The sequence below is a fragment of the Harpia harpyja genome, chromosome 12 (genome assembly GCF_026419915.1).
Source record: "Harpia harpyja isolate bHarHar1 chromosome 12, bHarHar1 primary haplotype, whole genome shotgun sequence".
NCBI classification, from domain to species: domain Eukaryota; kingdom Metazoa; phylum Chordata; class Aves; order Accipitriformes; family Accipitridae; genus Harpia; species Harpia harpyja.
The window spans coordinates 4373634-4400524 of record NC_068951.1 but is presented as its reverse complement, the minus strand read 5'-3'; the positions used below and the strand labels follow the sequence as shown (position 1 = coordinate 4400524).

The following is a 26891-nucleotide window of genomic DNA, read 5'->3' as shown; positions in this document are numbered from 1 at the left end:
AGATGGGTGTGTAAAGGTTCAAATGAAATCACATTTCTTAGTCCCATCTCTGAAACCAGCGAACTGCAGGATGGGTGCTGGGACACCCTTGGTGGCCCCGTGTCCTTCCCTGTGCCCGGTGCTCCTTCCCATGCCGAGCTTCGGCTGCCGGCACAAACGGCCATTGCGGCAGCAGGGCCCAGCCTGCCCTCGGGCGCTGGGACGTGCTTAGCTGCTCTGCCCAACGGGTTTGGCAGAATTTCGGGTGGGAACTCAAACTCTTGCCGATGGCCCAAGAAATTCCTCTGCTAAAACAAAGCTTCTGAGCATCGTGGCTCTGTTTCTTATCTTGCATGGGGGAGTCAGAGCCTAAAATTCAAGTGCTCTTCATTTTCCTTAAGAGCAATTCCCCAGCCCCCTTTTTCCTTTTCTCCGTCTTCATGGTTGGAGATACTGGCGAAGGAGATTTTATTTATCCTGAGGCAGGTTTAGATGAGACTTCGTGCAAACCAGCCACAAGGTAGAAAAATCCATCTTTTATTTTAATTCCTTGCTTGGATTTTCTTCTTTTCAAACACTGGATATTTAATCAAGTAGAAGGGTGCAAGGGTGGGAAATGTTGCACCTTCTCATTTAGATACCCGCTGAATTGTGTCCTTGCTGCCTGGCTGGGGAGGGATCTTTGGTTTATATGAGGAGGGATGGATGGGCTGGGGTCCCTGGTGGCTGGGGCTCACCAAGGATTTTTTATTTTGGTGTGGGTTGAGCTGTTGCTCCTCTGTGAGCCTCTCCATAACACCAGTGGCAATGGCCCTTCACCCTCCCGGTGCCGCTTCCCGCAGGAAGCATCTCCCATGCCCTGTGTTGTCCTGCCTTCAGTGCTTCGCTTTACCTGTCCATCATCTCAGCAAAATATCTCCTTCTCCGCCAGGAAAAGCCAACTTCAAAGCTGCGGGGACGCTGGCTTTCCTTGCGCTAATCAGGCGAGGTTCCTGCAAGGCGGCTGTTGGTAGTTGAAAGAGCATGAGCGATGCTCCCCTCGGTCTGGGAGGTGATTGTTCCCCGGGTGCCTCCTTGGTGCTGAGATTCACGGAGGGGCAGGGAACGCGATTGCAAAGTCTCTTTAATGTAAAAATAACGGCGGAGATCAAAGCTGCTGCCAACCTTCGCCTGCCTGCTGCCTGGGGAGCGTGTGATGCAGCGGAAAAGGTGGAAAAGCACTGAAAAATCTTCCCTGCCCACCTGGGCTCGTGGTGGGACGTGTCCAGCATGGGTTGGTGGGTTGGTGTTGGCACGGGGCACTCTGCCAGTGCCTGCAGCCCTCCTAGGGGAACGAGTGGCATTCGCCTCGTTGCAGGGGCTGGAGTAGGGGTATCCTCTGCCTCCTGGAGCATGGAGTAACAGATCCCCTCTTGCCCAAGACCCCCAGCCCCACGCTCTGCCCCGACAGGCAGCCCCTCATCCCCGTGCAGCCTCGTCCGAGCTGGTCGAGTGACTTTGCTGTGACAGACCCAAGCCCCGGGAGCCCTTGGGGTTCTCCTCCCCAAGCAGGGCCACCCCCAGGGGAGAAGGAGAGGTGAAGGCAGCCCAGCTAATTGCACTGGCAAGCAGGATTTTGTTAATGAATCAACCCCGTCAAAAAAACACCAGATACTTCAGATTTCATGAAACACAGCAGGTGGGAGGATCTTGAAAGGTCTCATCCATTCATTGAATTAAATATCCTCGAGTCTAGCCCAAGGCTTAATAGCAATGAAACCACCCACCATCCTGAGAGAAGGCAAATTCAGAGCTGCTTGAAAGATGCTGGACTCAGAGGGCTGGGATGGCTGGGCTTGGGGGCAGGTTCCCTGTCGGCACCAGGGGTAAATCCCACCCTGCAGTCCCCACTCCCAGTCCCCATCCGCAGTCTGAGCACGGCCGTGCCGCAGCAGCTCGACCGCAGTCTCCGGTGGTGGGAAGCCGGGGTGCGTGACGGGGGCAGGCAGAGGAATGCTGCAGGGGAAATTGGAATAGGCAGAATACAATTGCCTACATTAAAATAATACATGTAATATGCAATAAATAGATTGTATTCATAATAAATATCAGAGCTGGCCATATATTGAATACAATTATTCATATCCAGATACATTGGCGAAGTGATGCATTATTCATATGATACTCGGCTGGCCCACGAATGCCAGGAATTCTTTGTTTAATCATGTGTTTGACAAACATCATGACTCATTAAATACATTATTCAGAAAATAGTATTTGATCAGGTCTAATAGGCATACTGCAGACACTTAGAGATTTGGGGTCCCAAAATGCTTTACTCCAGAAGCGCTGAATGCGGTTTGCTCCGGAACTGCAGGCACACTCATAATTTCATCTAACTTTTACTGTGGTTTCTGCGCTCAGACTTTGAGGCATTTTGTGATGGAGCCCAGCACTGAATCCTCTTTTTAGTTTTAGGAGAGCTGGACAGTCCCAGGACACTGCCCTTTTCTGTTTTCTCTCCTTGCCAAGCGTTGCCTGTCCTTAAGCCAAGCAGGCATCACCTGTGCATCTGCTCCTCCATCAAGAGCCTAAGTTGCTATAGGGACCATAAGGGATCTTAGATACAGGAGTTGCGTCTTCAGGCTCCGCTACCTCTTACATGCATGTGCGTTGCGGAGAAGGGGCCTCGTTGACCCCTGTTCTCCCCTTTCCACAATGGGAAAGAGGCCAGAGGAACACGTGTGCGAGCAGAAGTCGTGAGTCAGCCGAGCGGGGTTGCTTGAGCTGTGCAGTGAGTCAGGACTGTAACCCAGGAGCCCGGGCTGAGTAGGAGGGAGAATAAGTTTAATGAGCAGTGATTGTTCACTTGCTGCTTAGTTTTCTTCCAAGGTGGTTTTCACAGCCCTTGACTTAAAGATCAGGACCCCTCAGTGGAAGTTGTCAAATCAAAAGCTGAGCTCGAGGGATTGAGTTTAATAAAGAGAGGCGAGAGAGGGGTGATGTTCGAGTTAAAGGGCTCAGGGTGGCAGGTGAACGTGGCTGCCAGAAGCGTCTCCTGCTGTTTGTCATGGAGCTGATTTTCTAACCCAAGGCAGAAAAATTCCATCACATCGATTTCTTGTAATAAAATTCAAGCTGGTGTAATTGCATTACGCCTGCTTCCAAAGGGAGGGCTGGGGCCGGAGCTGCCTTCTCATCTGACTCACGCCTGCTGCCTTCGCTTATGGGGCCGGTGCACTGCCAGCCTGCCCGAGTTAAAAATACCGTCCCGGTGAAGATGAACCGCAGACAGCCCGGGGGACTGGGGTTCGGGAGCTGAGTCGGAGGGACTGGGAGGGCTGACATGAAACTCTGCATCTGAACCACCTCTGGTCATCACACACAGATGGGCACAAAATGCGGGGACTCACCTGAGAGGTTGCCAGAGATGCCAGAGGGAAAACGGGGGCTGGGAGAGACCTGGCGGTGTCTCCGGCTCCGTCGCGCTGCTTGGAGACGGTGGCAGTTCCCAGGTCTTGCAGATGTGCCAAAAACTGCCTCCCAAGGGACCCGCTTCTGCACAAAAACTGTAACTAGCGTGGGATGTCAGCAGGGACAAAGATGATGCCCATCGCCCCGGCGCTGCGCCAGGCTGGGCTGCTTCCATCACGCAGCACCCAGGGGTCTGCCCGGGGTGCTGTGGGTCCCACGGGACAAAGGGGACATGCGTTCTGTGGCACTGCGGCAAGCAGGGGCTTGTCGACCCCGACGCTGCCCTGATTTGTCACCTTTCTCCCTTGGGGAAGGGTTTGCCCTTCGGTGGGCTGTGGCTCGGGCAGATGTGGTTTGGTTACTGGGCTGTGCGGTGTGGGGAGGGCAGGAGCCATCCCTGGGGGGGGAACGCAGGGGCTTGCAGCTGCCTGGGGCTGAGCTGAAGGTCTCTGAGCGGTAGCATGCTGCACAGGAGCTGGCATTCTCTGAGCCGCTTGCTAAGGTGGGAGCAAGGGGCTTCCCGTGTCCCCGTGGGCAGTGAAACGGGGCTCTCCAGCCTCTCCCAGTGCGACACTGGAGATGGTCTTCCTGCCACCACCACTGAAGTTTTCCAGCTGTTTCCTTCCTGGGTTTCTGCCCATCCTGGATGGTTCTGGGGCTTCACAGCAAGTAAGACATTGCATTCAGTAGCTTGTTGTGCTTCTGGGGCATATCTAGACATTGTCGGGGGAAGATCTTGTTACTCATGTTCTTAAGAGGTAAAACCGGCACCAAACCCTGCCTCCCCCGAGCGTGCAGGAGACGGCACTGCTCTGCAATTGCCGGGTGTAAAAATAGACCCCTGGCTGTCAGCTCCTTGTGAGGGCCACGCTCCTCTCCTCTTCAGCCCAGCTTTCGTAACTGTGCGCTCGCTTTCCCTCCCCAGAGCTTTGGCCAGATGGGTGTGGGGTTGTGCACGCCTGGCAAGTGCCGCTTCTTGTCTGGAGCTGCCGCTGCTCCTTTTTTGGTTTTGTTCTTTAAAAGAGAGGCGAGAGGAGGAATAGAAATAGGAAATATCGTGGCTGCATTTAAGATTCTCTTTGAGGATTTTACTGTTGCGGTGGGGTGGTTTTGTTCGCGGGTATCTATAGTAACGCCGCATCCAGCTATGGTTTTCTGGAGAGCAGCATTCCCTGTCTTCCTGCTTGTATTATTTTTTTCCAAACCCCCTTCGTCTGCCACTCCCCAGCCCTGACAGTCCTTGTGCAGTGCAACTGAGCCGTCCCTGTGGCTCCCTCGTTGCCTTTTTATTCACTTGTGAGCAGGAGGGTGGTCAAACCATCCATGGTCAAACCATCCATGGATAAACCATCCATGGATTAACAGTCCAGGTACTGCGCAGGCCAGAGGTGGGGTGTGCAATTAGTTACTCTGAGGCAGGATCCCAGGGCACTATTTGTCTTTTTAATTACTTTTACCCCTTCCTGAGTAGGTTCTGTTTGTCAAAACTTGGCAAGGCGGAGCACGGTCCCTGGAGGCAGAGATGCTGCCCGTGAGAAAAGGGCACCAATGGGAGTGGGTGAAAGAGGGAAAAAATCAGGCAGCAAAAGGATGAGAAGACACTGTAGGAAAATTTTAAAAAAGGGGAGAGAGGAGACAAGGGAAGGGAAACGCGCTTCCTCTATGGACGGGGAGCCCAGCCGGTCCCTGCGTGGCTCCAGTGTGGGTGCGGGATGTTCCCTTTAGAGGGGGACGGGATGGCTTTCCTTGTCCCCAGCTCCAGGCAGTGCTGCTGGGGGATGGCTAGTCCATCGCAAGGCAGCCACCACCCTCCTGGTCCCTTCTCTGGGATTTTAGGAGCTGCGAGCAGAGGCTCCCCACAAGCGCTAACTTTGCTCTTCTGTCATCTCTCCTGATGCCCAGAGCGGGCTGGGAAGCAGCAGAGAAATGACTCATTAGCTGCCAGCTCAGGGAAAGGCATTTATAGCTTTCACGCGGAAAACAGCTTTCACTCAGCATTGCCGTCACTGCCCTTGGATGCCGGCTGCCGGGATGCAGGGGTGCATCCCGGGACCCAGCCCTGGGCAGGACCCCGACAGGGCTGGGAGACCTTCACTTGGCCGAGGTGTGATGTCTTTCGCAGACTGGGTCTGCAAATCCTTCCTGGTCTTGTCGGCATGATGTGAGAGGAGGTGGAGGACCCCCTCCATGTCCCAGACGGGGCAGCCAGGTCCCCAGCACCAGGAGACATGCCACACTTGGAAAAGTGCCCAAGCTCCTTGGGTGGGGAGGGAAGGAGCCCCGTGGGGAGGCACGCTTCTGCCGGCTGTGCAGTCGAGAGTGGGTTTAGGAAGAGCCTCCCACACCGGGCAGGATGCAGCTGGGCTGGTGGCGGCTCAGAATAGTTTTGCTTTAGTCACCGATGACTTTGATGTTTTCATGGAAGAGCCATTAGAACGCTCGAGGCCCCAGGTTGCTCTTCCTGGGCTGGGGCATGCATTAGACACAGCCACTGCGGCACTGCAGGGTTGTGATGTTCAGGGTTTGGGAGCATCTTCCCTGGAGGGACCCCGATCTCTGGGGGGGTGACAGCCATCCCGAGGGGTGCAGGAGCCCTGGCCAGGATGGGGTCTGAGCAGGAGAGATAGCCATGGTGGCTGTGGGGGCCCAGCCGGGACATGCAGGTAGCTCCACGTGGGTGGCTGTGTGTTGGAGCTGGGAGACACGGTGTAGCTCAGCCTCCACCTCCCGCATCCCTCTGCTTCCCTAAACCTGGCCAGTCCTCCATCCCGGCAGCCTTGGGACTCGGCTGCGGAGGTTAAAGCAGACCAAGATATTGGGTGTCACATTTAAACATCACGAGCTGCCCTGGCCGGGCTGTAGCAGCAGATTGATGCCCTCCAGCTGCCTGCGAAGGAGGTACCCAGTCACTGGCCTGGGGAACGGCGGCCTCGAAGACGTCCCCTTGCTGGGGGGACTTGCAGTGCGACGGGGCAGCCCCTTCCCTCGTGCCATCGCCTCCCCTCTCCCCGGTGGTCCCGCTCACCTTGTTCTTGTTGCAGGATCTCGGTCTGCGATGAGGACAAGTTCCGCCACAACGAGTTCATTGGGGAGACGCGGATCCCACTGAAGAAACTGAAGCCCAACCAGACCAAAAACTTCAACATCTGCCTGGAGAAGCAGCTGCCGGTGAGTGGGGGGTTCAGAGCAGCGTCCCCCACCGTGGGCCCACGGATACAGCAGCTTCTCCCTGCGGCATGTGAGAGCGTGGGGTAGTTTGACCCCTCAAACGTGATCAGGGATGGGGAGAGCATCCCTTGCGCCGGGCAGGTGGGTGTCCAACCGCAGCTGTGTCCCGGAGCAGCCTCCCGACTGGGTGCCTTCCCTCCCCCAGATAGATAAAACAGAGGATAAATCGCTGGAGGAGCGCGGCCGGATCCTCATCTCCCTCAAGTACAGCTCGCAGAAGCAGGCGTTGCTGGTGGGCATCATCCGCTGCGCCCACCTGGCCGCCATGGACGCCAATGGCTACTCCGACCCCTACGTCAAAACGTGAGTGCTGCTCTGGGGCTGCGCCGGGCTGGGCAAGAGGCTGCCGCTGCCAGCCCTCGGTGAAGCCGTGCTGTCCCCTCTTGCCTCTCCCTGCAGTGGAAATTAATTGATCTCATTAGGAGATGCAAATGAGGGCGTCACGGCAGCAGCTCGTATTCGCCTGGAGTGTGTTATTCCCCGGCGATTATTTTCCAGCACTTCAGAGTAACGGGGGTGCAGGATCTGCCCGGTGGCGTGTGGCCGTGCCCGCTCTACACCAGGGCATCGTGTCGTCCCCGCCGGTTCAGCAGCAGCTGGGTGTCCGTGGTGCCCCGCTGCCAGGCTCCGCGCTGCGTGTCGGCACTGCCCTTGCTTGGGAGAGGGTCTGCGGCAAGGACGCAGCCCTGGGGACAGAATTGGTGGCCCAAAGCAGACAGGTATGGTCGGGTTTTGCTGATGGCGTAGCCCCAGCCCGGCAGGTCGTGGGTCTCATCCGGCGGCACGGGGATGGGTATCCCCCAAGCAGGACGGTGCCTGTGCCCGACGGTCCTGGACCTTGCTCAGCACCTGCAGGCGCCTTTGCTTTCCTTCCCAGCGATACCGCCAGCCTTTTCACTCTTCGAAGCCCACACTGTCCCTTCCCAGGACGCAGGGGACGGGCAATTAATCGTCCCCTTCCCCAGGTCCCAAGGGAGAGGAAGCTCCCAGCCCAGCTCCCAGCCCATCTCCCAGCCCGGCAGCGGGGCCACCACCCCGCGCTTTGGAAAGACTCTAATTACAACATGTGTGTAATTAGGTCAGACAGCACTTTAATCGCAACCCGTGGCTCCGGTGGCTCCAGGGCCTGGTTAACAGAGCTGAGGGCACATTTACAGGTCCCACTGACACTTTGCAATGTAAATGACTGGGAGTACCTTCCTTTTGAAAAATACCAGCAATATTAAAAAAAAAAAAGAGCCATTAAAATGACTGTAATGGGCTGCTGTGACTCAGCCTCATCCAAGTGATTCAGGGAAGTTGGTGTCATCCAGGGGCTACTAAGGGATGCTGAGGAAGGTGATGGTTTGCTGACGCAGAGCCGGGCTGGCGTGGGGCCCTGCATTGCCGCAGCTCCTGGTTTTTTGGGTAGATGGCATTTTTCAAACTTACTCTCTGCAAAGCAGAGAAGGAAGCCCGCCCTGCACCCATCCCATGTCCCTGTCCCCAGTGTGCTGACCCAAACTTTGGCACTTTCGGGGATGATATTTGTTAAGGCAGAGCTACTGGGATAAACTGTGCCTGGCGCTTGGGAGGCCAGTAATGGAGTTTATCGGCAGCACACTTTCACCTTCCTATTTAATTGTTCTTTAGGAGTGGAGGTGTTTGCATAAAAATCCACTCATGCTTTTTTAAATGCTCATCGGAGGCTCAGCCACTGAGGTAACAACTCCTGTTGTTGTACAGAGTTGTTTTGTAGGTGCCCCTTGTGCTATCTGCAGTAGATTGTATCTGCAGGGCTTGAATCAGAGCAGATAGACAAAGTGATGATTCTCGGTACAAGCCCTAATTTTTTAATTATGAGCAAGATCTGGAAAGTGTAAGAAGAAAGCAGAACTGATGTTTAAAGGAGCAGCACCAATACAAAACCACGATGAATTGACTTTGGCCTGGCCCAGATTTTGGACGCCCTCTCTGCTTGATGACACTTTAATCTTGTTTGCTTCTCAGCCCTGCTGCTGCGCTGCAAAATATCTGCAGGAAACAGCGGGGCACGAAACTGCAGTGGCTGCACTTGCTCCTGTTCCCTCTTACAAACCTGCGTGTGGTTTCTGTCTCCTGGCAAGGCTCTGGATGAGCAGACCGGTCGCAGGGTCCCAAGTCTGGACTGGTTCTGGACTGGGAGCGTTTGACTTTGGGAGCTGGGAACATGTGTGCGGTGCCAGTGTCCCCTAGGGACTGGAGATGGGATAATCAGTGCTCTCTGATGGCAGCCGGCGACTCGTCGTGCTAACGTGGGGAAATGCCGCTTCTTTCCAGCCATCTCCAGCACTTTGGCAGAGGAGGGGAAGAGGGAGCTGCAGGTTTGGGGACCTGGGCAGCCCTACCTGCCTTCCTTGCTGGGAGGGGGTACGGGACCTGTGTGCGACAATGCTGCCTTGGTTTCGTTGCAGTTACTTGAAGCCAGATGAGGACAAGAAATCAAAGCATAAGACGGCGGTGAAGAAGAAGACGCTGAACCCCGAGTTCAATGAGGTGGGGTTTTGCTGGTTGTGGTTCTCGCCTAGGGGCTTTTCTCAGTCCTTGGACTTAAAAGGAGAAAAAAAAAAACCTAACCCCAGTCTTTAGGTGAGGGATCAGGGTTGAGTTATCCGTGGGTGGCAAAGGGCAACAGCCCGAGGAGGAGGATGGACAGCCCCAGCTGCCTCCTAGGGGTCCCGGCCCCTGCAGAAACCCAACATGGGTTCGTTCTGACTCTGTCTCTGCTCCCCAACAGGAGTTTTGCTATGAGATAAAGCATGGTGACCTGGCGAAAAAGACCTTGGAAGTCACAGTGTGGGACTATGATATCGGGAAATCAAACGATTTCATAGGTGAGTGGGGCACGCCAGAAAGTCTCTTTGACCTCTTTTTTTTTTTTTTATCTTCACCTTCTGTGCCTCTTCTTCTTTCATCTGCTGCTGTTCTGCACTTCTCCAGCCTCCCGGTTTGTTCTCCGTCCCCACGTTCATTCTTGCTGGGTTTCTGTTCTGCTTTTATCCTTCTCCTGCACCTGAGCCTCCTCTCCGCAGCCGGCCCCGCTGCTCCTCACTTCAGACATCCCCCACGCAAGGAGCACCCAAGCAGGGAGAAGATGCGTCTTCCTCTCCCCTTCTGTTTTCAGATCTTTTCTTCTGAAGAAAAAGCAGGTTTAACAGGGAGGTTTCATTTATCCCTGTTGGATATCTAGGCTTGTTGTGATTTTGTTACTGGTCACTGTGATTTATTGTTAACAAGTGCCCAGTATCTCTGATGGCCGCTGCAACTGCAATGAGTCTCCCGTCCTCGGCACAAGAACAAGCTGCCCGGGGCAGGTCCCGGATCGCAACCGTGAGGGGCCGGGGAAGCCAGGCTGCGATTGCCCGTGTGTCACATCAGGTCATGGCATTAAATGCCATGAGAGCGGCTGCATGACCTGGCTCCATCCAGTGTCCCCTGGCATCCCTTGGCATCCCGTGCAGGGCTGATGCTCACCCCACACCTCTCCCTTTCTCTGTCTTTCTCTCAAGGTGGAGTTGTGTTAGGAATTAATGCCAAAGGCGAGCGACTGAAGCACTGGTTCGACTGCCTGAAAAACAAGGACAAGAAAATCGAGCGCTGGCACACGCTAACGAACGAGCTGCCGGGGGCTGTCCTCAGCGACTGAGTGCCACGGGGCTGCTCCCCGGGTGGGCACAGCTCTGCCGGCCACAGCCTTTGGACTTCTCTCGTTTACGGCTTTGGATACGGGGGATCGTGGTACCGGGGCAGCCGGGAGAGTGGGACAGCCCGTGCCACGGCCTGGCTGCAGGGAAACCCTTCCCAGGGAACAAGGCAGCGGCGGTTTGCTCTGCTCAGCAGGTCCCGTCCCCCTAAGGCTTTTCCAAAATGCCTCTTCGCACCCCGACACACTCTCACACACACTCACGAGCGTGCACATGCATGCGCACACACGCACGTGTGCACACGCACATGGACACCACATGCCTGCATGCACTGCAGTTCTGACTCCTAACTCTTTGCTATACTGAATTACCTTCTCGCTGCCTTGCAATTCAGTGGCAAAAATGAATGCATCAGTCTCCGTTCGTGTATCTAATATGAGCAAAAGGCGTCACTAAAACCCGGAACTATTTTCTCAAGGCAATTGTGCCATATTTCTGGTGGTTTGTCAGTCTCTGTGGTTTGGGCCTAAACAGTCTTTTATGCATTTAAAGCTCCTCTGTTGGAATGATTGTCTCCCCTGATAACCTAGGAAGACTGTTTGCTTTTCTTCCAGAAATGTTGTGCTCGTCCTCTCCAGTAACCCATGTAAAGTTAGCCAGCAAGCTGAAAGCGCTCTGCAGACCACGGCTTCCCTCTCGTGGTCCCCGGGATCGGGCGGCTTCACGTTTGCAGAAGTGGGGGGCAAAATAAAAAGCTCAGCAAAGCCACCGGCCCTTTCTGCTTCCCAGGACCGGCAGCCAAGTCTCGCGCTGCCCGCCCAGCAGCCATTCTCCTAATGAAACCATGCCTTCCTGCCCGGAGCCACACAGCCAGGCTTCAGCATGGCTATTTTTCCAGCAAAGCCAGCTTTCAGGCTAAATTTTTCTATCACTTTTCCCTTATTCATCCTTTTCCAATTCATGCCATTACCTAAAATTCAACCGAGGCGCTTTATGCTGCGAGTTGGTGGCATGCAGCAAGCTGAGCCATGGGACCGAGCCGGCATCGTGTTTGCAGAGATGCTCAGCTCCGGCACGGCCGTCAGGTTGGTCCATTTTCTGCCTCGGACAGCGTCCAAACCAAATTTCTGTGTCCGGCACAGTAATAATATGATAATATTATAATAATAATAATCCCAGCTCTCATCCTCTGTGACCCACCCTGGCCAGTCTCTGCATCCTCATCCCACAGGGTGCCAGCTCTTGTGCAAACATGATGAAGCCGTGTTTGCACAAGAGCCGGCGCCCGGTGGGATGAGCTAAAACTTTCTGCGAAATGCTGCACCTTGCCAGAAATTTTTGAAGCCTTTAAACCGTGATTTCTTAGGAAGAGCTGCTGTTTCCCCATCGGTCTCAATTACTACAGCTTCTGAGCCCTGTAGCTATGTATGCGTGCGTGCGCGTGTGTTGCCGACTTCTTTTTTTGGAAAGCAATCGGATCTCCGGAAACCTAGATTTACTTTTCAAAGTGACGATCGTGTTACACCTTGTTTGATATGGGGGGAAATTAAAAAACAATGTTCTTAGGGGCTTTTTTAATAACTTAATATTTGTAATGCATTCTACAGATATGCATGGATTTTATTTGAATGCCAACAGCGTGTCAAGTAGGATGTTCCCGGTAATCCTCTCTGTCTGTCACTGGTCCAGCACCTTAAAAACTGGTTTGGGTCTGAGCTTCCAGGAGAGCTACAGGCACGCCGGATCGGCTGTGTCTCTCTTTCCTTGCAAAGTTACTTTCAATCCACCGTTTGTTTAAGCACATCTTGCCATGAAACTGGTTTATGCCTGAGGTGGAGTAGGACATGATGTGTGTGTGGGGGTTCCTTCACTTTGTATCCCAGTCTTTTCTAAGCGGACGGTCCGTCCATCCATCCCAGCTGCATGCAGAGTGGTGGTCGTCATGCCAGGCCTCGTGAAATGTTTGATACTGATGTTTTGCTACCATGTGAAGGCTGCAGAAACTGTCCTTACCTGCATCCTAAAAGACTTTTGTATTTCAGTATTATCTATCTGTGTACTTTTTGTCAGATTTGTTAATATTTATAACGAGACCCCAAAATAAAAAGGGAAAAAAAAAAAAAAGGTCGATGCCGGCGGTGCAGCTTTTGAATCTCCCCGCATCGGTACCACGGTGCATGAGCTCGGCGCGTCACAGCACTTCTCAGATGCAGCAGGGAGTGACCCAGAGACGCAAGATAAAGAGCTGGGGCCCGGCGAGGACTCAGGGAGCAGGAGAAGGTTTTAAACCAGAGCATTGGGTGCTGCTTGGCTTTATTCTCCACTTTCCAATCTCTTGCTGCTGCAAAAAAAAAAAACCCCAGCACTGTAACTGCGCTGGCTCCGCGTCCCCTGCTTTCACTGGGGACCCCACTCCGTGTCAGCAGGGTGCTGCGAGGTTGCACAGGGACCGTGAGCGCTGGCGGTGGAGGGTGGGGGGGGAGATTGGTCAAGGGAGGAGTAAAAAAAAACAAACCCAAACCTCTGGGCTTTCTGAAGTTTCCATTAACTTTGCATCACTTAAGGCACTATTCAGTAGCGTTAGCAGAAGGGCATTAGAGACACCCTGTGTGGTGGCCGGGGCAGTCTCTGCACGGATTTTTGCCCCCTCGGATGCTGTGACCGTCCTCCCCGGGGCGAAGGCGCAGAGTCACCTCCCTGCACTGGGAGGGAGCTGAGGTGCCGCCCGCCCCACGGCTGCTCCAGCTGCCTCATTTAATGCGTATTTTCCCTGCTGTAGTTTTGGATTGATCGAATGTATATTTTCAGAGATTAATATTCAGGCTGCGAGCAGCTGGGCTGCTTCCTGGTGCTGAGGGCAATTCCCTCCTTGGAGGCTGCCGTTTCCCATGGGAAGCCCTGACGGTGTTAGCTCTCCATACCCACCTCGCCCTTCGTCATCACTGCTCTGCGGCCTGGACCGTCGCATTGAAATTAAAAACCTGCCGACGGTCCCGGCACGTGTTACACCAGCTGCTTCTGGCTACAGCGGCGTGTGAGCGCAGCACGGGCAGATACTGCGCTTTCCTGCCGCTTGGCCCAAATATCCACAAGTATGGCCCAAACCGAGCTTCCCTCAGAGACGGATACATGGATACATGCGCACACACCCCCCTTTACACATATATATCCCCCTACAGCGATACAAATATATATATCTATAGACACACATTATATATACATGTATACTCATGCGTATAGGTGCATACATACATGTGTGTACACATGTGACTGAGTTAGTTAATTATATGCTTGTGTCTCTTCATACATTTTTAAAAATAAAGGCTCGGCATTTCTCCATCCCATTTTTACCTGCTGACACGGTGCAGGAGCAGCAGCAGGCACAGGAGCCGGAGCCAGGTGAGCATCCCTGTGCGAAGCGCGTCAGGGCAGGGAGCCGCAGCACCGAGGGCCCACGGTCGCCTTCCCGGTGCGTCGGTGGGTCGGTGCCACAGGGGCTGTGGTGGTGCTGGTGGTGCGGCAGCGGCCGCCCAGGCAGAGCCCAGCCCGGCACACGCTGTTAATCCATCGGCTCCATTTAATCGGCTCAGGGGACCAGATCCCTGCGCATCCCCGGCTGCGGCTGCCCATGGGATGCACAGCTTGGGGGGGGGTTGTCTGTGTGTCTGTCTGTAGTTATTATATTTAGAGTTATAGCTGTGTGTCTGTCTAAATACATAGCTATACATAGATAGCTATATAAATAGATACATATATATGCATGTATAAGTACATAAATGCACTTTCTATAGTATATTTCCTATATAATTATTATATGCATATAAATATTTTATATAATTTACATGTATGTGTATATAAAATATTTATATAGACTATAATGTATAATTTAATATATGTTATATATATACTGTATGTATATATGTAACTCTACAAGCATACAGATATGTATGTATAGCTACACATTCACTTATATATTATAGTATCTACAATATATTATAGTATATATAATATAATATATGAAACATATTATAGTATATACAATAAAAATTCATTATCTTTATACATATAGGTATAATATATTTTTTAAATCTATATAATAAATATATGTATGCATGTATATATAAATAATACATGCACTTATATATTTATGCATGTCTATATAAAAATATACTTTGTTACAGACAGCTATGTACATATGTATGTATAGTTATATATACACTATATAAAATACGTGATGTATATATAAATAGATATGTGAATGTATATTATATAGCTACAGATATAGGTAGCTATATTTAAAGGCACAAACATGAAAGCATGTATGTATACATGCACTCATTATAGTATATAATATGTAATTAAAATAGATATTAATTACATATTACATATTAGATAATAAATATTAACTACTTTTATCTGTTTGTATTACTTTTGCATAATATGCTTATATATGTGTATAAAATCTTTTCATTTAGCTTATGTAAGTATTTACTATGTGTTATATATGTAGTATATATTGTATTATATGTTTATTATATATAGTTACAGGTGGCATGGTCTCTCACACTCGTTCTTGCATGCTGTCTCCACATACATCCATGTATGTATGTATATGTACAGATACAAATTAATTCTTCTATATAGTATTATATGTAATATATTTTAGTTTACATTATATTTACTATCAAAATATGTTGGTTAGTATATGAATATGTTTAATATTTGTTTATCATGTATATTTATAACTGATGCAGCTCAAACAGACTGGGGCCAGCACATGGCTCTTGGCAGTGGCCTCCGTGGCCTCTCCCCCAGCCGCTCAGCGTGGCCGGCGCAGATTTTCCTTTGCTCCTTTCCACGGGCTCGCCCCTTCCCAGGCGAGGGGGAGCCGCTGCCCCCACCCCAGCACCCTGCACCCCCCGCAGCTGGGGGCTCGCGGCGATCCCGGGGGGGGGGTTGGCTCCTGTGCTCCCAGCACAGGTCAATGGGATGGGAGCGCCCGCAGCCCCGACAACCCACGGCATGGGGAATAACGGCCAGTCCCGGGTGCTGAGGCTGGGCAGGGGTCACACTTACGGAGGAACGCAGGTGGGAAGCACAAGGTAAAAAGAAAAAAAAAAAAAAAAATCTATTTACTCAATTAAATGATGCACTGTTTGGTCATCAGATTTTTTTTTTTTTAAGTCACTCTTTATCCCCTCTGGAATAAAGAGCTGATTATAAAAAGAGGGGAGGGAGAACAAACCCTTCAGATTAAAAAAAAGCTTAAGGTATTTTAATGCAAAGCTCCTCTGGGGCGCGTCAGGCCCTCCGGCTTTATAAAGAAGCTTTGCTTTTGGGGAGGGTCACCTGCCTCAGCTGGACCGGCACCGGTGCTCCAGAAGAAGCCCGATGTACTCCTCCAACAGCTCGCAGGACCCCCCAAATAACGGGACCCCGGGGCCTTTCGATGGCCCCCAGTGGCCCCACCAGGCCCCGCGGGGCATGTACCTGTCGGTGGCTGTGCTGATGGGCATCGTTGTGGTCTCTGCCTCGGTTGTGAACGGCTTGGTCATCGTGGTTTCCATCAGGTACAAGAAGCTCCGGTCCCCGCTGAACTACATCCTGGTGAACCTGGCCGTGGCCGACCTGCTGGTGACGCTCTGCGGCAGCTCCGTCAGCTTCTCCAACAACATCAACGGCTTCTTCGTGTTCGGCAAACAGATGTGCGAGCTGGAGGGCTTCATGGTCTCCCTGACAGGTAAGGACACTGTCGTGGTTTAACCCCAGCCAGCAACTAAACACCACGCAGCCGCTCACTCACTCCCCCCCACTCAGTGGGATGGGGGAGAAAATTGGGAAAAGAAGCAAAACCCGTGGGTTGAGATAAGAACGGTTTAATAGAACAGAAAAGAAGAAACTAATAATGATAATGATAACACTAATAAAATGACAACAGCAATAATGAAAGGATTGGAATGTACAAATGATGCGCAGTGCAATTGCTCACCACCCGCCGACCGACACCCAGCCAGTCCCCGAGCGGTGAATCCCTGCCCCCCCCCACTTCCCCGTTCCTATACTGGATGGGACGTCACATGGTATGGAATACACCGTTGGCCAGTTTGGGTCAGGTGCCCTGGCTGTGTCCTGTGCCAACTTCTTGTGCCCCTCCAGCTTTCTCACTGGCTGGGCATGAGAAGCTGAAAAATCCTTGACATTAGTCTAAACACTACTGAGCAACAACTGAAAACATCAGTGTTATCAACATTCTTCGCATACTGAACTCAAAACATAGCACTGTACCAGCTACTAGGAAGACAGTTAACTCTATCCCAGCTGAAACCAGGACAGACACAAACCTCGAGACCCGTCTTGGGTTGGTGCTCTTGTGTTTAGCATTTGGGGAACATTTCATCAGCTTGCCGCATCTCCTAAAGTCAATGCTTTTGTGCGTGACGTAAAACTCGTGTTCTTCAGCTATTCTTTAGCACAGGGAAGGGTCAAGTAGATAGTTGGCTGTGCCAGGTCACCACATGTTCTGTCTTGGTCTTCATAGGGCAGGAAATGTCACTTTTGGGCACATTGGGAGTCCTCGCTCGGGATGCGCTTCGTGGGTGCTGGCTGCCGTGTCAGCACACGGATGGTTGCGGGTGCATCAGAAACATGAAACTGCACAAAACCTTTTGTCGACACTCCAGTGGAGAAACTGTGGCCATAACCACGATGTGTCACAGACACCCAATTGCCAACTTCATTTTTAAGGGCCAGATATCCTCACAGCTATCCCTGCCATACGAAAAACGTCTGACTTCTTTTTACAACAATATTGACTTCAACAGCTCTTAATCTTCATCTGCTACATCCCAGCATGGGCAGCAGAGCCACAGGAGAGCCTGTTCCTAAGACATGAACTCTCCTTCTCCCCCCAGGTATCGTGGGGCTGTGGTCCCTGGCCATCCTGGCCTTCGAGCGGTACGTCGTGGTCTGCAGACCCCTGGGAGACTTTCGGTTCCAGCACCGGCACGCTGTCAGCGGCTGCGCCTTCACTTGGAGCTGGTCACTGCTCTGGACGACCCCACCGCTCATGGGCTGGAGCAGCTACGTGCCCGAAGGTAGGGGAGATGTGCTTCAGACTCCAGAGCGTCGTCTTCTTACGTATCATTTTCAAGCGTGGGGTAGCTGGAGAGCGTCTATGCTGGTATTTAAAATGTTAACACCTCCTGCTTGCTCAGGCAATAATCCTCTCTCGGAGGTTGTTTTGCAGGAGTGCACTGCATGACACGCTGCAGCCAACCCAGCCCAAAACCTGCTTATATAGAAGCTTGGCATAACGCTGCACGCCACGACAAATCACCCTCCTACACAGAGCAGTCGGCCAGCCAAAAATCACGGTGATTGATCTCCAGGTCCTTGGGGATGGAAAAGCGAGAGGTGCTCGGGCAGCATGGCAAAGAGGGGCAGCGCCGGCGCCTGCGCTTTTGGAGCCTGTTACTGAGCCCCTATCCAAACCCATGATCGGTTTAGGCTTGTTTTGAAACTTGTTTGTTCCAGGTCTGAGAACCTCTTGCGGGCCCAACTGGTACACCGGTGGCAGCAACAACAACAGCTACATCTTGGCCTTGTTTGTCACCTGCTTCGTGATGCCCCTCAGCCTGATTCTCTTCTCCTACATCAACCTGCTGATGACCCTGCGAGCGGTAAGTACGGTGGGTGCAGGCGAGTTGATGGTTTTCTGCTCCCAAAACCGCTGGCGAGGCACATCTCCGTCGGGCTGAAGAGGCTCGTGGCAGGTTTTTGTAACAGTCGACGGAGCTGACATCTCCTGGCGCTGATGTCAGGGCACCTAAGGGATGGAAATGCTGTTGGAATTTGTTAATAGGCATCGCTCTCTCTCCAAAACTCCCCGCAGGCTGCAGCGCAGCAGCAGGAATCGGACACGACGCAGCAGGCGGAGCGGGAGGTGACGCGCATGGTGATCGCGATGGTGATGGCCTTTCTCATCTGCTGGCTGCCCTACACCACGTTTGCCCTGGTGGTGGCCACCAACAAAGACATCGCAATCCAGCCAGCTCTCGCATCCCTGCCCTCCTACTTCTCCAAGACCGCCACGGTTTACAATCCAATCATCTACGTCTTCATGAACAAACAGGTGAGGGAGAAAGCCACTAGCTAATGAAACCACAGCTTCACTGGGGCTTCTGGAGAACGACTTAGTGGCCTCATAAAATGTGGAGGAACCATCTATCCTATCTGGAAGCATAGATGCAGGCTCAATCCGGCAGTTGCTGTATAAGCAGCAAGGTTTTGGGGAATAAAATGGCAAGGGAGGGAGTAGCCTCCGAGCCCGAACGAGAACTCATTTTCTGCTTCCATGATTTTATGGGGTCAGGCAACTTAATTTTAGATCACAAACTGCTTATTGGATGCACAAAGCGAACAGAATGAAACTTTTATCGTCAATAAACTGCCAGGGTCTGCAAAGAGTTAGGCTGGGAATTAATACAGCTCTCACCCAAAATACAATGGGCTGTGGAGTGCCCACCCCGCAGCCTCTGCCTCCAAGTCTCGAGGCAGACACCAGCTCTCTTCCACAACACGTAACCTGTATTTTCCCTGCCCAGTTTCAGAGCTGCCTGCTGAAAATGGTGTGCTGCGGTCACCATCCCTGGAGGACGGGAAAAACCGCCCCGGCTGCCCCCGGTCCCCGCGCAGCCATCGTTGCAGACGGGCTGCGGAATAAGGTGACACCATCTCACCCTGTCTAACTGGGGCCGGATCCTGCCTGCACCAACATCAGATTCGGGCTCAGCCTGTCCCACCCAGCCTCGTCCAACATGGGCTCAGAGAAGCTTCTCCCCATGCCCAGGAGATGGATGGCTCTCGGAGGTCGGAGAAGTTCCCCAGCAGCCCTCACGGTGCTCCCCAGAAAGACGTCACATTGTCTTCTTGTGGGAGAGGAGCTACCCCCTCGTAGGATAAACCACAAACTTTTATTTCCCTCTCCTAAGAAAACACCCCTCCCTTCCAGCCCCTCACCCTCGGGAATCTGGAGTCTTTTAAGAACAAAGAAAATAAGAGGAATTTTTCCTCAACGCAAAACACCCCGGCATCAGGCTGAACACACTCGGCTGTGACCCCCCTCCACAGCGGTCTGTCCGTAGGACAGAGCCGCACGGTTGCCGTCCCTCCATAGACCAAGTCCTATTTGCATCGCCCGATCTCGGTGTGACGTTCGAGGTCACGCTGTGAAGCTGGCAAAAAATCCAGCAGGTATGTTTAAGTGCAGAGTGCGTTAATAAACATTAATAAACATTGACAAGTTCACATGCATCTGTTTTACCAGCTGATAGAAGGTTTGACAGAAAACACTTCGCCTCCCGCTACTACAGCTGGCGCTGCTTCTCTCGTGGCAAGTGCCACATATGCCATCACAATGGATAGCAAGAAAAAACCATAGCTCAAAGACACAAAAAGTTACATATTTTAGGCAATAAGGAAAAGTCTTAAATCCACTGATTTCCCAGCAAGGGTGAACACCCAGGTTCTAACAGGCCCTGTGGACCCTGAGGACAAGGCAGAGCAGAGCCACGGCTGCCCCATCGGCCAGGACCTCAACAGAAAGCAAAAGATGCCAAAGCCTGTAAGGAAAAAAATAAAAGACAAAAAACCTGTCCATGGGGTTCCATAGCTACACACCTGATCTTGAATCTCAAAACACAATGTTTACCTACACCAGCTGCAATTACACCTCTGGACTACGATGCAGTTTATGTGATTTAGGAGCCTATGGACAAGGCTTCTAAGTGCAAGGTTTAGACAATATCGCAGTCAGGAATCCCCCGAGACTCTGATCAAATTCCTCTCTCTTCAAAAATGCTATGGGCAGCTTGTCTGCCTTCATAGTTAATTGTCTTTCAAAATTTGATTCTGAACACCTAAATTGCTTTCAAAATGAGACTGATCCACAGTCACAAGATTTAAAGGTTCACTCTCCCCTCCGCAGTTTTGTTTCTACCATCACCCATCATCCGCCAGGACGATCCCAAAACACGCCTCGCTCCTCTCCTCCTCCCACCGTCTTCCACCCCTTTTGCTGTTGCAGCAAAACCCCTGAAGGAGTTAGAGGGAACCAATGCTAAAAGTTGTTCATCATCACCTCACTAAATTGCCTCACTAGCATGCAGTCCGCAACCTGACAATCGGCACTCAGAAAGGCAATTTGGACCGGCACAAGTTGTGATGAGATTTGGGAGACCGAGGGGTTTTTGTTTTTTTTTTTTCCCTCTGAGATTCTCTGCTCCAAAACAAGAACAGAACAAAAATCCCCAAACCAAGACCAGTACGATGACAGGTACAAGGGAGCCAAAACATGGCTGCTGAGAGAACGAACATTTGCTTTTCTTCTCGTCTTCACTCAAACATACCGCAGGGCCCCGCGAGCGCTTACCAAGACAACCAGCACCGACAGGCAGTGCCACATCCCCGGGGCTGGGGGACAAGGACGCCCGTCCTCACCCCATCCCCACGTCTCCACCTCCCTCTCACCGCTTGCTTTCCTACACGCAAAACAACTCGCAGGCTAGCGGCTCAGAGGAATTAGAACAGCTCAGCATCACTGTTTTAATTTAATTAATTGGCCTTTCATTCTCTGGGAAGCTGAAAAGCAGCATTAGACGGGCCCCCTCTGGTCTCCTCTGTTGTCTTTCGCTGGTCCTTGTTTAATTGTTCCTGTTAATTACAACTTTTGTGCCCATGCTTTGTGTTATTAGGATGATTTACATGCATACTAAAAAATCTGGAGAAGTACAAGCAGCTGAAAAACTGGAATCTGTAACTACCGCGTTCTAGCCTTGATAAGGAGAGCAGACAGGCTACAGGCCTACTTGAAAGGCTCCCTACCAACAGAAATAAAAATTCTCCCCATTAAGATTAAAAAAAGATAGGGAAATCGTTCACAGTCTGCTCACCATTTGGTCTGACAGATAAAATAGAAAAAGAAATCCAAGCAGCTAAGAAGATTTCACATGTTGCAAACCAAAGTGATATGTAATTACGTGCATGTAAAAATGCATGTGTGCTTGCTCCACTCCACCATACTGCTGCAGCCTGGCAAGTTTTAATTACTTTTTATTTAATTGAGCAAGTCTATGAAACATAACAAAACATTGCCCAAAGTGAGAGGGGAATGACCCTCAGCTACTTGTCAGTTACGAGTCACAAGCCACTCAGGACAGAATCACACAATAAATTTGCGATTTAATTTTTGCATGCATTTGTATGGTAATGTAGGATAATGACCCTCTGTTCCTTGCAACAGGCTGCAGCGTAACACAACGCTTTGCACAGCGCCAGGCCGATGTAAAGTAGGACCTTGTTCCAGCAGCTTGTATCAAGAATATAAAGTCCTTCTGCCGCAGCAAGAATACAGAACTCACACACGGGGAAAACTGGGCACCTGCAGTAGATACAAGCCCAGGTTAGAAAATACTGAACTTTTGCCTGGACAGAACTGTGTAATGCACAAAAGTGAGCCCCGTTTGCCATGCACTGGCACTGCTGTTAACTTGAGGGCAGACTCAAACTGCAGCCTCCGTGCTGCTGGCACTTCTGCTCTAGCTCTATCACTGCCACGACAGGACTGAACGGATGAAAGATTTGTATTTTTTCTCGATCTCTCCTGAAGAAAGCTCCCCCAGGTCTGCCGGTTTGCAGCACCCTCCCTGGAGTAGCTCTATCAGCGTCTAGTTGTGTACATAGTCTGATGATGGGAAACATAGTTAATAACAAGTAAAAAGAAAACAAAAACAAAACAGAAAAGAACCCCCAAAAAAGAACTACCAAAACCAGAAAAAGAACCACATGGCAGCACAATAACCTTGGAAACTTTTATTAAGTATTGTTAAACCAAATTAACTAACAGTTACAGATAGGCAGCACTTCCCTACATGAACAGGAACGAAAAAACAACATGGGGTACAACCAGCTAAAATCCCAGTGTCTGTTAAAAAGGGACAAGGACAATCTTCACACCTCCTGCACCTGAACAGTATTTATCACAAGAAAAGTTGAATACGAAGCTGCTGTGCACATCAAAATCCTGATCCAAAGCTCAATCATATCCAGGGACTTTTTTTTTTTTTTTTTGGATGAGGCCTACCAAAAGTGTGGTTTAATTACACAACAGGTATCTTCGTAATACTAACCAGATTTTCTCATAGTTTTGTCTAATGCTGGCAGGGAATGTATTGCTGCATTTGCAATCTCTGGAGAACACTGCCTTTTTCTCATTAGCTTTTTGCACAGCAATTAATCCCCTTAATCAGTCAAATCAGTTCAACGCTAGATCACAAAAGCACTAAGAAAAGAGAAAACAAGAAATTACCTTGTTAAATTTAATGAGCAAGGAAAAACATACACTACATGGGCTGTAACCGTGCTCCACACTCCAGCATGGAAAAATTTAAGTGCCTGAGCAGTAACAGCAGTCCACAGAACTACAATCATTTTGTCTGTAACACTGAAAGCTGCATAATGCAACAGAGCAAGAAATTCTTTTGCTTATGAAAGCATGCACACACAGAAAAAAACCCCCACCACGTAGCCAGCTTCATAAGGATGTTATATTCAGAAAACATTCAGTTCTGCAGTATTATTGATACTGCCTTTACATGCAATGATGGTGTAAAACCAGTACAAACTGTATTACAAAGTAGAGCATTAGATTTTCTTCTGTACTTGCTGCTGCAGTTAAAGGAAGTCCGAGCTTTAGAATTCTTTATGTGGCCAAAAAGGGTTGCAATTCACAGGCTGTATACTGTACAAGCAGCAGTAAGCAGGTCATATACTAGAATTTATTCACCATCCATTTTAATCATGTAGGAGAGCTCTGATCCAAAACAATTACCCTGTAGGGGAAAAAAAAAAAAAAGTTACACGGTTGGTTTTTTTCTTACATCAAACCATAAGTTGAACGGAATGGGATTTCATATTGCTCCTTTCACCTCCTTGACATGGAAAACAAGAATGTATCTCATGCAGCCAGAGAATACACAGATTTCTACCAAAAGCCCAATTTAATTCAAAGAGAGGCTCACGTGAATGGCAAAGATGAAGACTGCTGCTGCTGTAAGCGGGATTTCTGATCTTCAGGACGCGTGTCTAAAAAACACGTGAATTCAGCTCAGAACCAAGAAGAACATATACAGCCACCCAACACTTCAAAGAGAAAGCTCTAGTTTTGTCAGCACATAGAAGCATGCTGAATCAAGCACTACAGATCTCTTTGCTAGATACATTAAGTTGCACTTGTAATCAGAAACCAGTCTCAGCTCTGTTGCTATTGGGTGCATTACACAGGACCCTCTTTGTGATCAGAAATCATTCTGTTTTCAAAACCTGAAGCCCAATCCCTACCAGCTCAGTTCTTCAAAGAGTCTGATAGAAAATAGGGTCATATATGCTAATGTTGTGCAAATAACGAGCACAATGATGTTACCTCCAGATCTGTAGGTTTAAAAATTACCATCAACATTTCCAAAAGTAGCTAGTGACTTGGGACATTTCAAACTTTCGGTGCCTAACTGGAAAGCGAAACGTGTTATAGAGTGACTGTTGTAGAAGTGTTAAATGCCCACAACACTGAAGCAACTTCCTTTAGGTCATCTTGTACTACACACTGAAAAATCAAAAGTTCTCTCTGAAAATGAAAGGCTACTGCCTTTTTCTTTCCAGACAAAATGCCAGTTCTTTCATATTTTTTGCACAGCACTAAGTGCACATTAACTTAATACAAGTATGTCAGCCCCCGCCCTGTAACAAGAAACATCTTTAATTGCAAAATGTTGAAAATGGCAACTTTTAACTTTAGCTGTAGAATACCAGTCAGCTTTGACAGTTCCTAATGGAGATTTGGACTTACAGAACAAACGCTTTTATTTTATCTTGTCTTCTTCCTTACTTCTAGTTTCTATTAAAGGAAAGCCAGGGGAGATGAGACCAAAACAGATGTTTAAGGGATCTGATGGCACATGACAGGTACATACCAAACCATACTGATAGTAACCAAGGTCCTTACAGTGTGTAGCATTTAGGTGCCTAAGCCAGAGAGGTTGAGCACTAAACAGAACACAGATACAGTATTATCAGCTGTCTTTCAGGGCTTTTGAGTCAGTAGAGGAAACTGCAGTCGCACTATGAGAGAGACACCCTGCAGCTCCAGCAAATGGTCCACAGTGCTGTCAGTCTCAACTGCCCCCCAAAATCAGAAAATTTTCAAGTGTCTCCGGAGAGTTTAAGTCTAGAGCAGCTGTCTCTCCTTTAAAAGCACAGGGTAGAAACAGTATCCAGATGGGGGAAATCAGGAAAAGCAAAAAAAAATAGCCTGTGCAAGCTTGATGAATTCAGTGCTAACAATATAATAAATACAATACTGCCCAGCACAGCATCCAGTAGCTTTACAGACAAAGAGGACCTTCTAAACTCCCCGCACAGCTTTCTGGTGCTTTGCCTCTGGCCCCAGCTCCACCTTCCTCTACTCCCTTCTTCCTTCCAGCACCTTCTGGATCTTGCAGGCTTGCAGCCCTTAAGGACAGAATTTTGTGTATCATCCCAATTTTTTGTATTTTCTTTTAGACATGATGAATGCAGAGCACTAGAACAGAAGCCTCTGGAGATACTAGATGCCTTTTTATTTTTACCCTGACCTATAATGGGCATCTGCCCCCTCCAACCCCTAAACAAACTGCCTCTCCCCCCCAAAACTACATATGTGCTTTAGCTTTACATCCATATGCACACTCCAATGATTGCTTACATAACAGCATTAAGTAAATGTAGTCTGACTACACATGTGAATGGGCTTTGGATTGCGCCATTTATGAACATGGCAGTATATATACTGCAGGAATCGGTCTGCCCTGTCGGCAAGATCCTCCTGGCTATCATGACATTTGACTTCTGTGTTCAGTAGAAAAAATAAAATAAAATCCTAATGCCAAACACAAGAATATCTTGCGTTCCTTAGTAAGATATATGTTAGGAATGACTTACGACTACTCACTGGCATTTACTGTGGAGTTGTTCAGAGTTATTAGGCTCTTATCTTTAGTGCTAAGAAGAAAAAAGTTATCTGGGCTATAAATCTTTTCCTTAAAGTGACGTATATATGACTTCTGCCATTTTCTTCATTTCCTCCTATATTGCTATGACAGTATAACCATCTTCCCAAACTCTTCTTTTCTAAAAAGCTTTCATGATTCTGTTCTCTTAATGTACATTCTTCTTGATTTCAAAAAATCCACCATTTTGTCAAATTATCTCTGATTTCTGTGAAGACTATGCACTGCCTTCCAAGCCTACTGAAGTATTTGCTTTCCACCTACAGGAAATTATATTAACAAAACACTCTTTTCCCTCTCAATTTAGTATGGAGAGTTCAGATTGATGTCTCCAGGCAAGCTCCCTGACACACTACTCTCTAAGGAGTGACAGCCCATTTTCTCAAAAGTCCTGCACAGGTCTGTACCCAGAACATAAACAAAATAAACTTATGAACAAAGTATCAATGATCAGCCAACCCGAGAGTGCGTCCCTGAGGTTGTTCTTGGACCTCTTCACCTCCAGGAATTGCATGGAGCATACTTTCTAAAATATCATCAAGAGTAGAGTGAGCCCTGTTGAATAAAAGATTTTAAATGGATGCTGGCAAGTTTAATACTACACATTTTAAAAGAAAACAGTCATAATTATCAGGGTTCTGATAAAGCCAAAAAGTTGGCTTACTGTAAGCATCAAATCTTGTTAAAATATACTGGAACCATTATTCTAAATCTTTGTAACTCAAAGCCAAATACACCTTACCATCCGTTTTTCATACCTTTCTGTTTCCTCTGCTAGATTAAATGACTCCTCAGTCCATAAACTATGATTTCTCTCCTCATTTCCCTCAGATTCTTTGCTTGACTCTCTGTCTTCCATTTTAATTTGATCGGGAACTATTCACATAAACAGAAAGATTTTAATATCAAAGGTATGAAGGAAGATAATAAAGAAATTAAAACGTGTTTTTATTTACCGCACTTGGGAAAATTCCAGTTGTCCACTTCTCAATTACTTTTTCCTCAGTCATCTGATTTTCTACATTAACCAAATTCACATTAACTACAGTCAAAAGGTGGCCAGTAGCAAGACCCAGATAAATATTTTACTGTAACACATTTTTAGATTCACAGGACTGAACATTTTGCTTCACACTAAAATGAAAAATGCATGTGGAAATTAATCTTTAATCTTTCCCCTTACAATCCTAGCTATGGGAGAAAAATCAAAAGAAAACCTGTGGATGTTAGCTTTGTTACCCTACTTAGCAAAATCCAATGATATCCGCCCCCCCCCAAGACTTATCTCACTAAGTTCTTCTCCCTACAGCATGTGAATATATTCATCCACCTTCTGCTAAGCTATGATAAGCAGGAAGCAGTAGGCTGTCACAAAAATGGAGTCTGAAATAGCTGTACTTTATGCAAATACAACAAAACCACAGTGATTGAACAGCAAGCAATACGGGCTGCTGCATTCCTTACCACCCAA

General features: G+C 49.3%; 3 protein-coding genes across 13 annotated transcripts in view; 2 read left to right on the top strand and 1 right to left on the bottom strand.

The window, feature by feature from the left end:
- The window catches only part of DOC2B (double C2 domain beta), a 38194-nt gene extending 25748 nt beyond the window's left edge, over positions 1 to 12446 (top strand). For all 3 annotated transcript variants that reach the window (XM_052804671.1, XM_052804672.1, XM_052804670.1), the window contains 5 exons: positions 6474 to 6600; positions 6806 to 6963; positions 9093 to 9174; positions 9416 to 9512; positions 10188 to 12446. In XM_052804671.1, the coding sequence (XP_052660631.1) occupies positions 6474 to 6600; positions 6806 to 6963; positions 9093 to 9174; positions 9416 to 9512; positions 10188 to 10324 (601 nt within the window). In that variant the 3' untranslated portion in view covers positions 10325 to 12446. The remainder of the gene's footprint in view (positions 1 to 6473; positions 6601 to 6805; positions 6964 to 9092; positions 9175 to 9415; positions 9513 to 10187) is intronic.
- Positions 12447 to 15126: 2680 nt separating this feature from the next.
- On the top strand, positions 15127 to 19201 carry LOC128149450 (pinopsin). 2 transcript variants are annotated; one of them, XM_052804674.1, is made up of 6 exons: positions 15127 to 15410; positions 15893 to 16062; positions 17234 to 17416; positions 17856 to 18001; positions 18214 to 18453; positions 18926 to 19201. In XM_052804674.1, exons 1-6 carry the CDS (start codon positions 15312 to 15314, stop codon positions 19042 to 19044), a joined length of 957 nt encoding a protein of 318 aa, XP_052660634.1. In that variant the 5' UTR covers positions 15127 to 15311; the 3' UTR covers positions 19045 to 19201. The 2 variants fall into 2 exon arrangements, with proteins under 2 accessions (XP_052660634.1, XP_052660633.1); XM_052804673.1 differs by lacking the exon at positions 15127 to 15410 and having other exon boundaries at positions 15447 to 16062.
- Positions 19202 to 21842: 2641 nt separating this feature from the next.
- TEX14 (testis expressed 14, intercellular bridge forming factor) overlaps positions 21843 to 26891 on the bottom strand; it is a 36585-nt gene continuing 31536 nt past the window's right edge. For 5 of the 8 annotated variants that reach the window (XR_008237636.1, XR_008237635.1, XR_008237640.1 and 2 more), the window contains 3 exons: positions 25880 to 26438; positions 23399 to 23462; positions 23170 to 23209 (listed from right to left, as the gene is read on the bottom strand). Coding sequence is in view for 2 of the 8 variants with exons in the window: in XM_052804657.1 (XP_052660617.1) it covers positions 23176 to 23209; positions 23399 to 23462; positions 25363 to 25412; positions 25880 to 25975; positions 26179 to 26296 (362 nt within the window). In the remaining 6 variants the exon portion in view is untranslated. Of the gene's footprint in view, positions 22063 to 22175; positions 23210 to 23398; positions 23463 to 25362; positions 25413 to 25879; positions 26439 to 26891 lie in introns of those variants that run through there. The other 3 variants (XM_052804657.1, XR_008237638.1, XM_052804656.1) reach the window with 3 other exon arrangements.

Bases quoted from the DNA above. Each gene is read 5' to 3' on its own strand.
- LOC128149450 (XM_052804673.1), top strand. From the start codon at position 15,714: ATGTACTCCTCCAACAGCTCGCAGGACCCCCCAAATAACGGGACCCCG. The intron at 16,063-17,233 runs GTAAGGACACTG...TTCTCCCCCCAG, and splicing joins CTTCATGGTCTCCCTGACAG to GTATCGTGGGGCTGTGGTCC. The intron at 18,454-18,925 runs GTGAGGGAGAAA...TTCCCTGCCCAG, and splicing joins ACGTCTTCATGAACAAACAG to TTTCAGAGCTGCCTGCTGAA.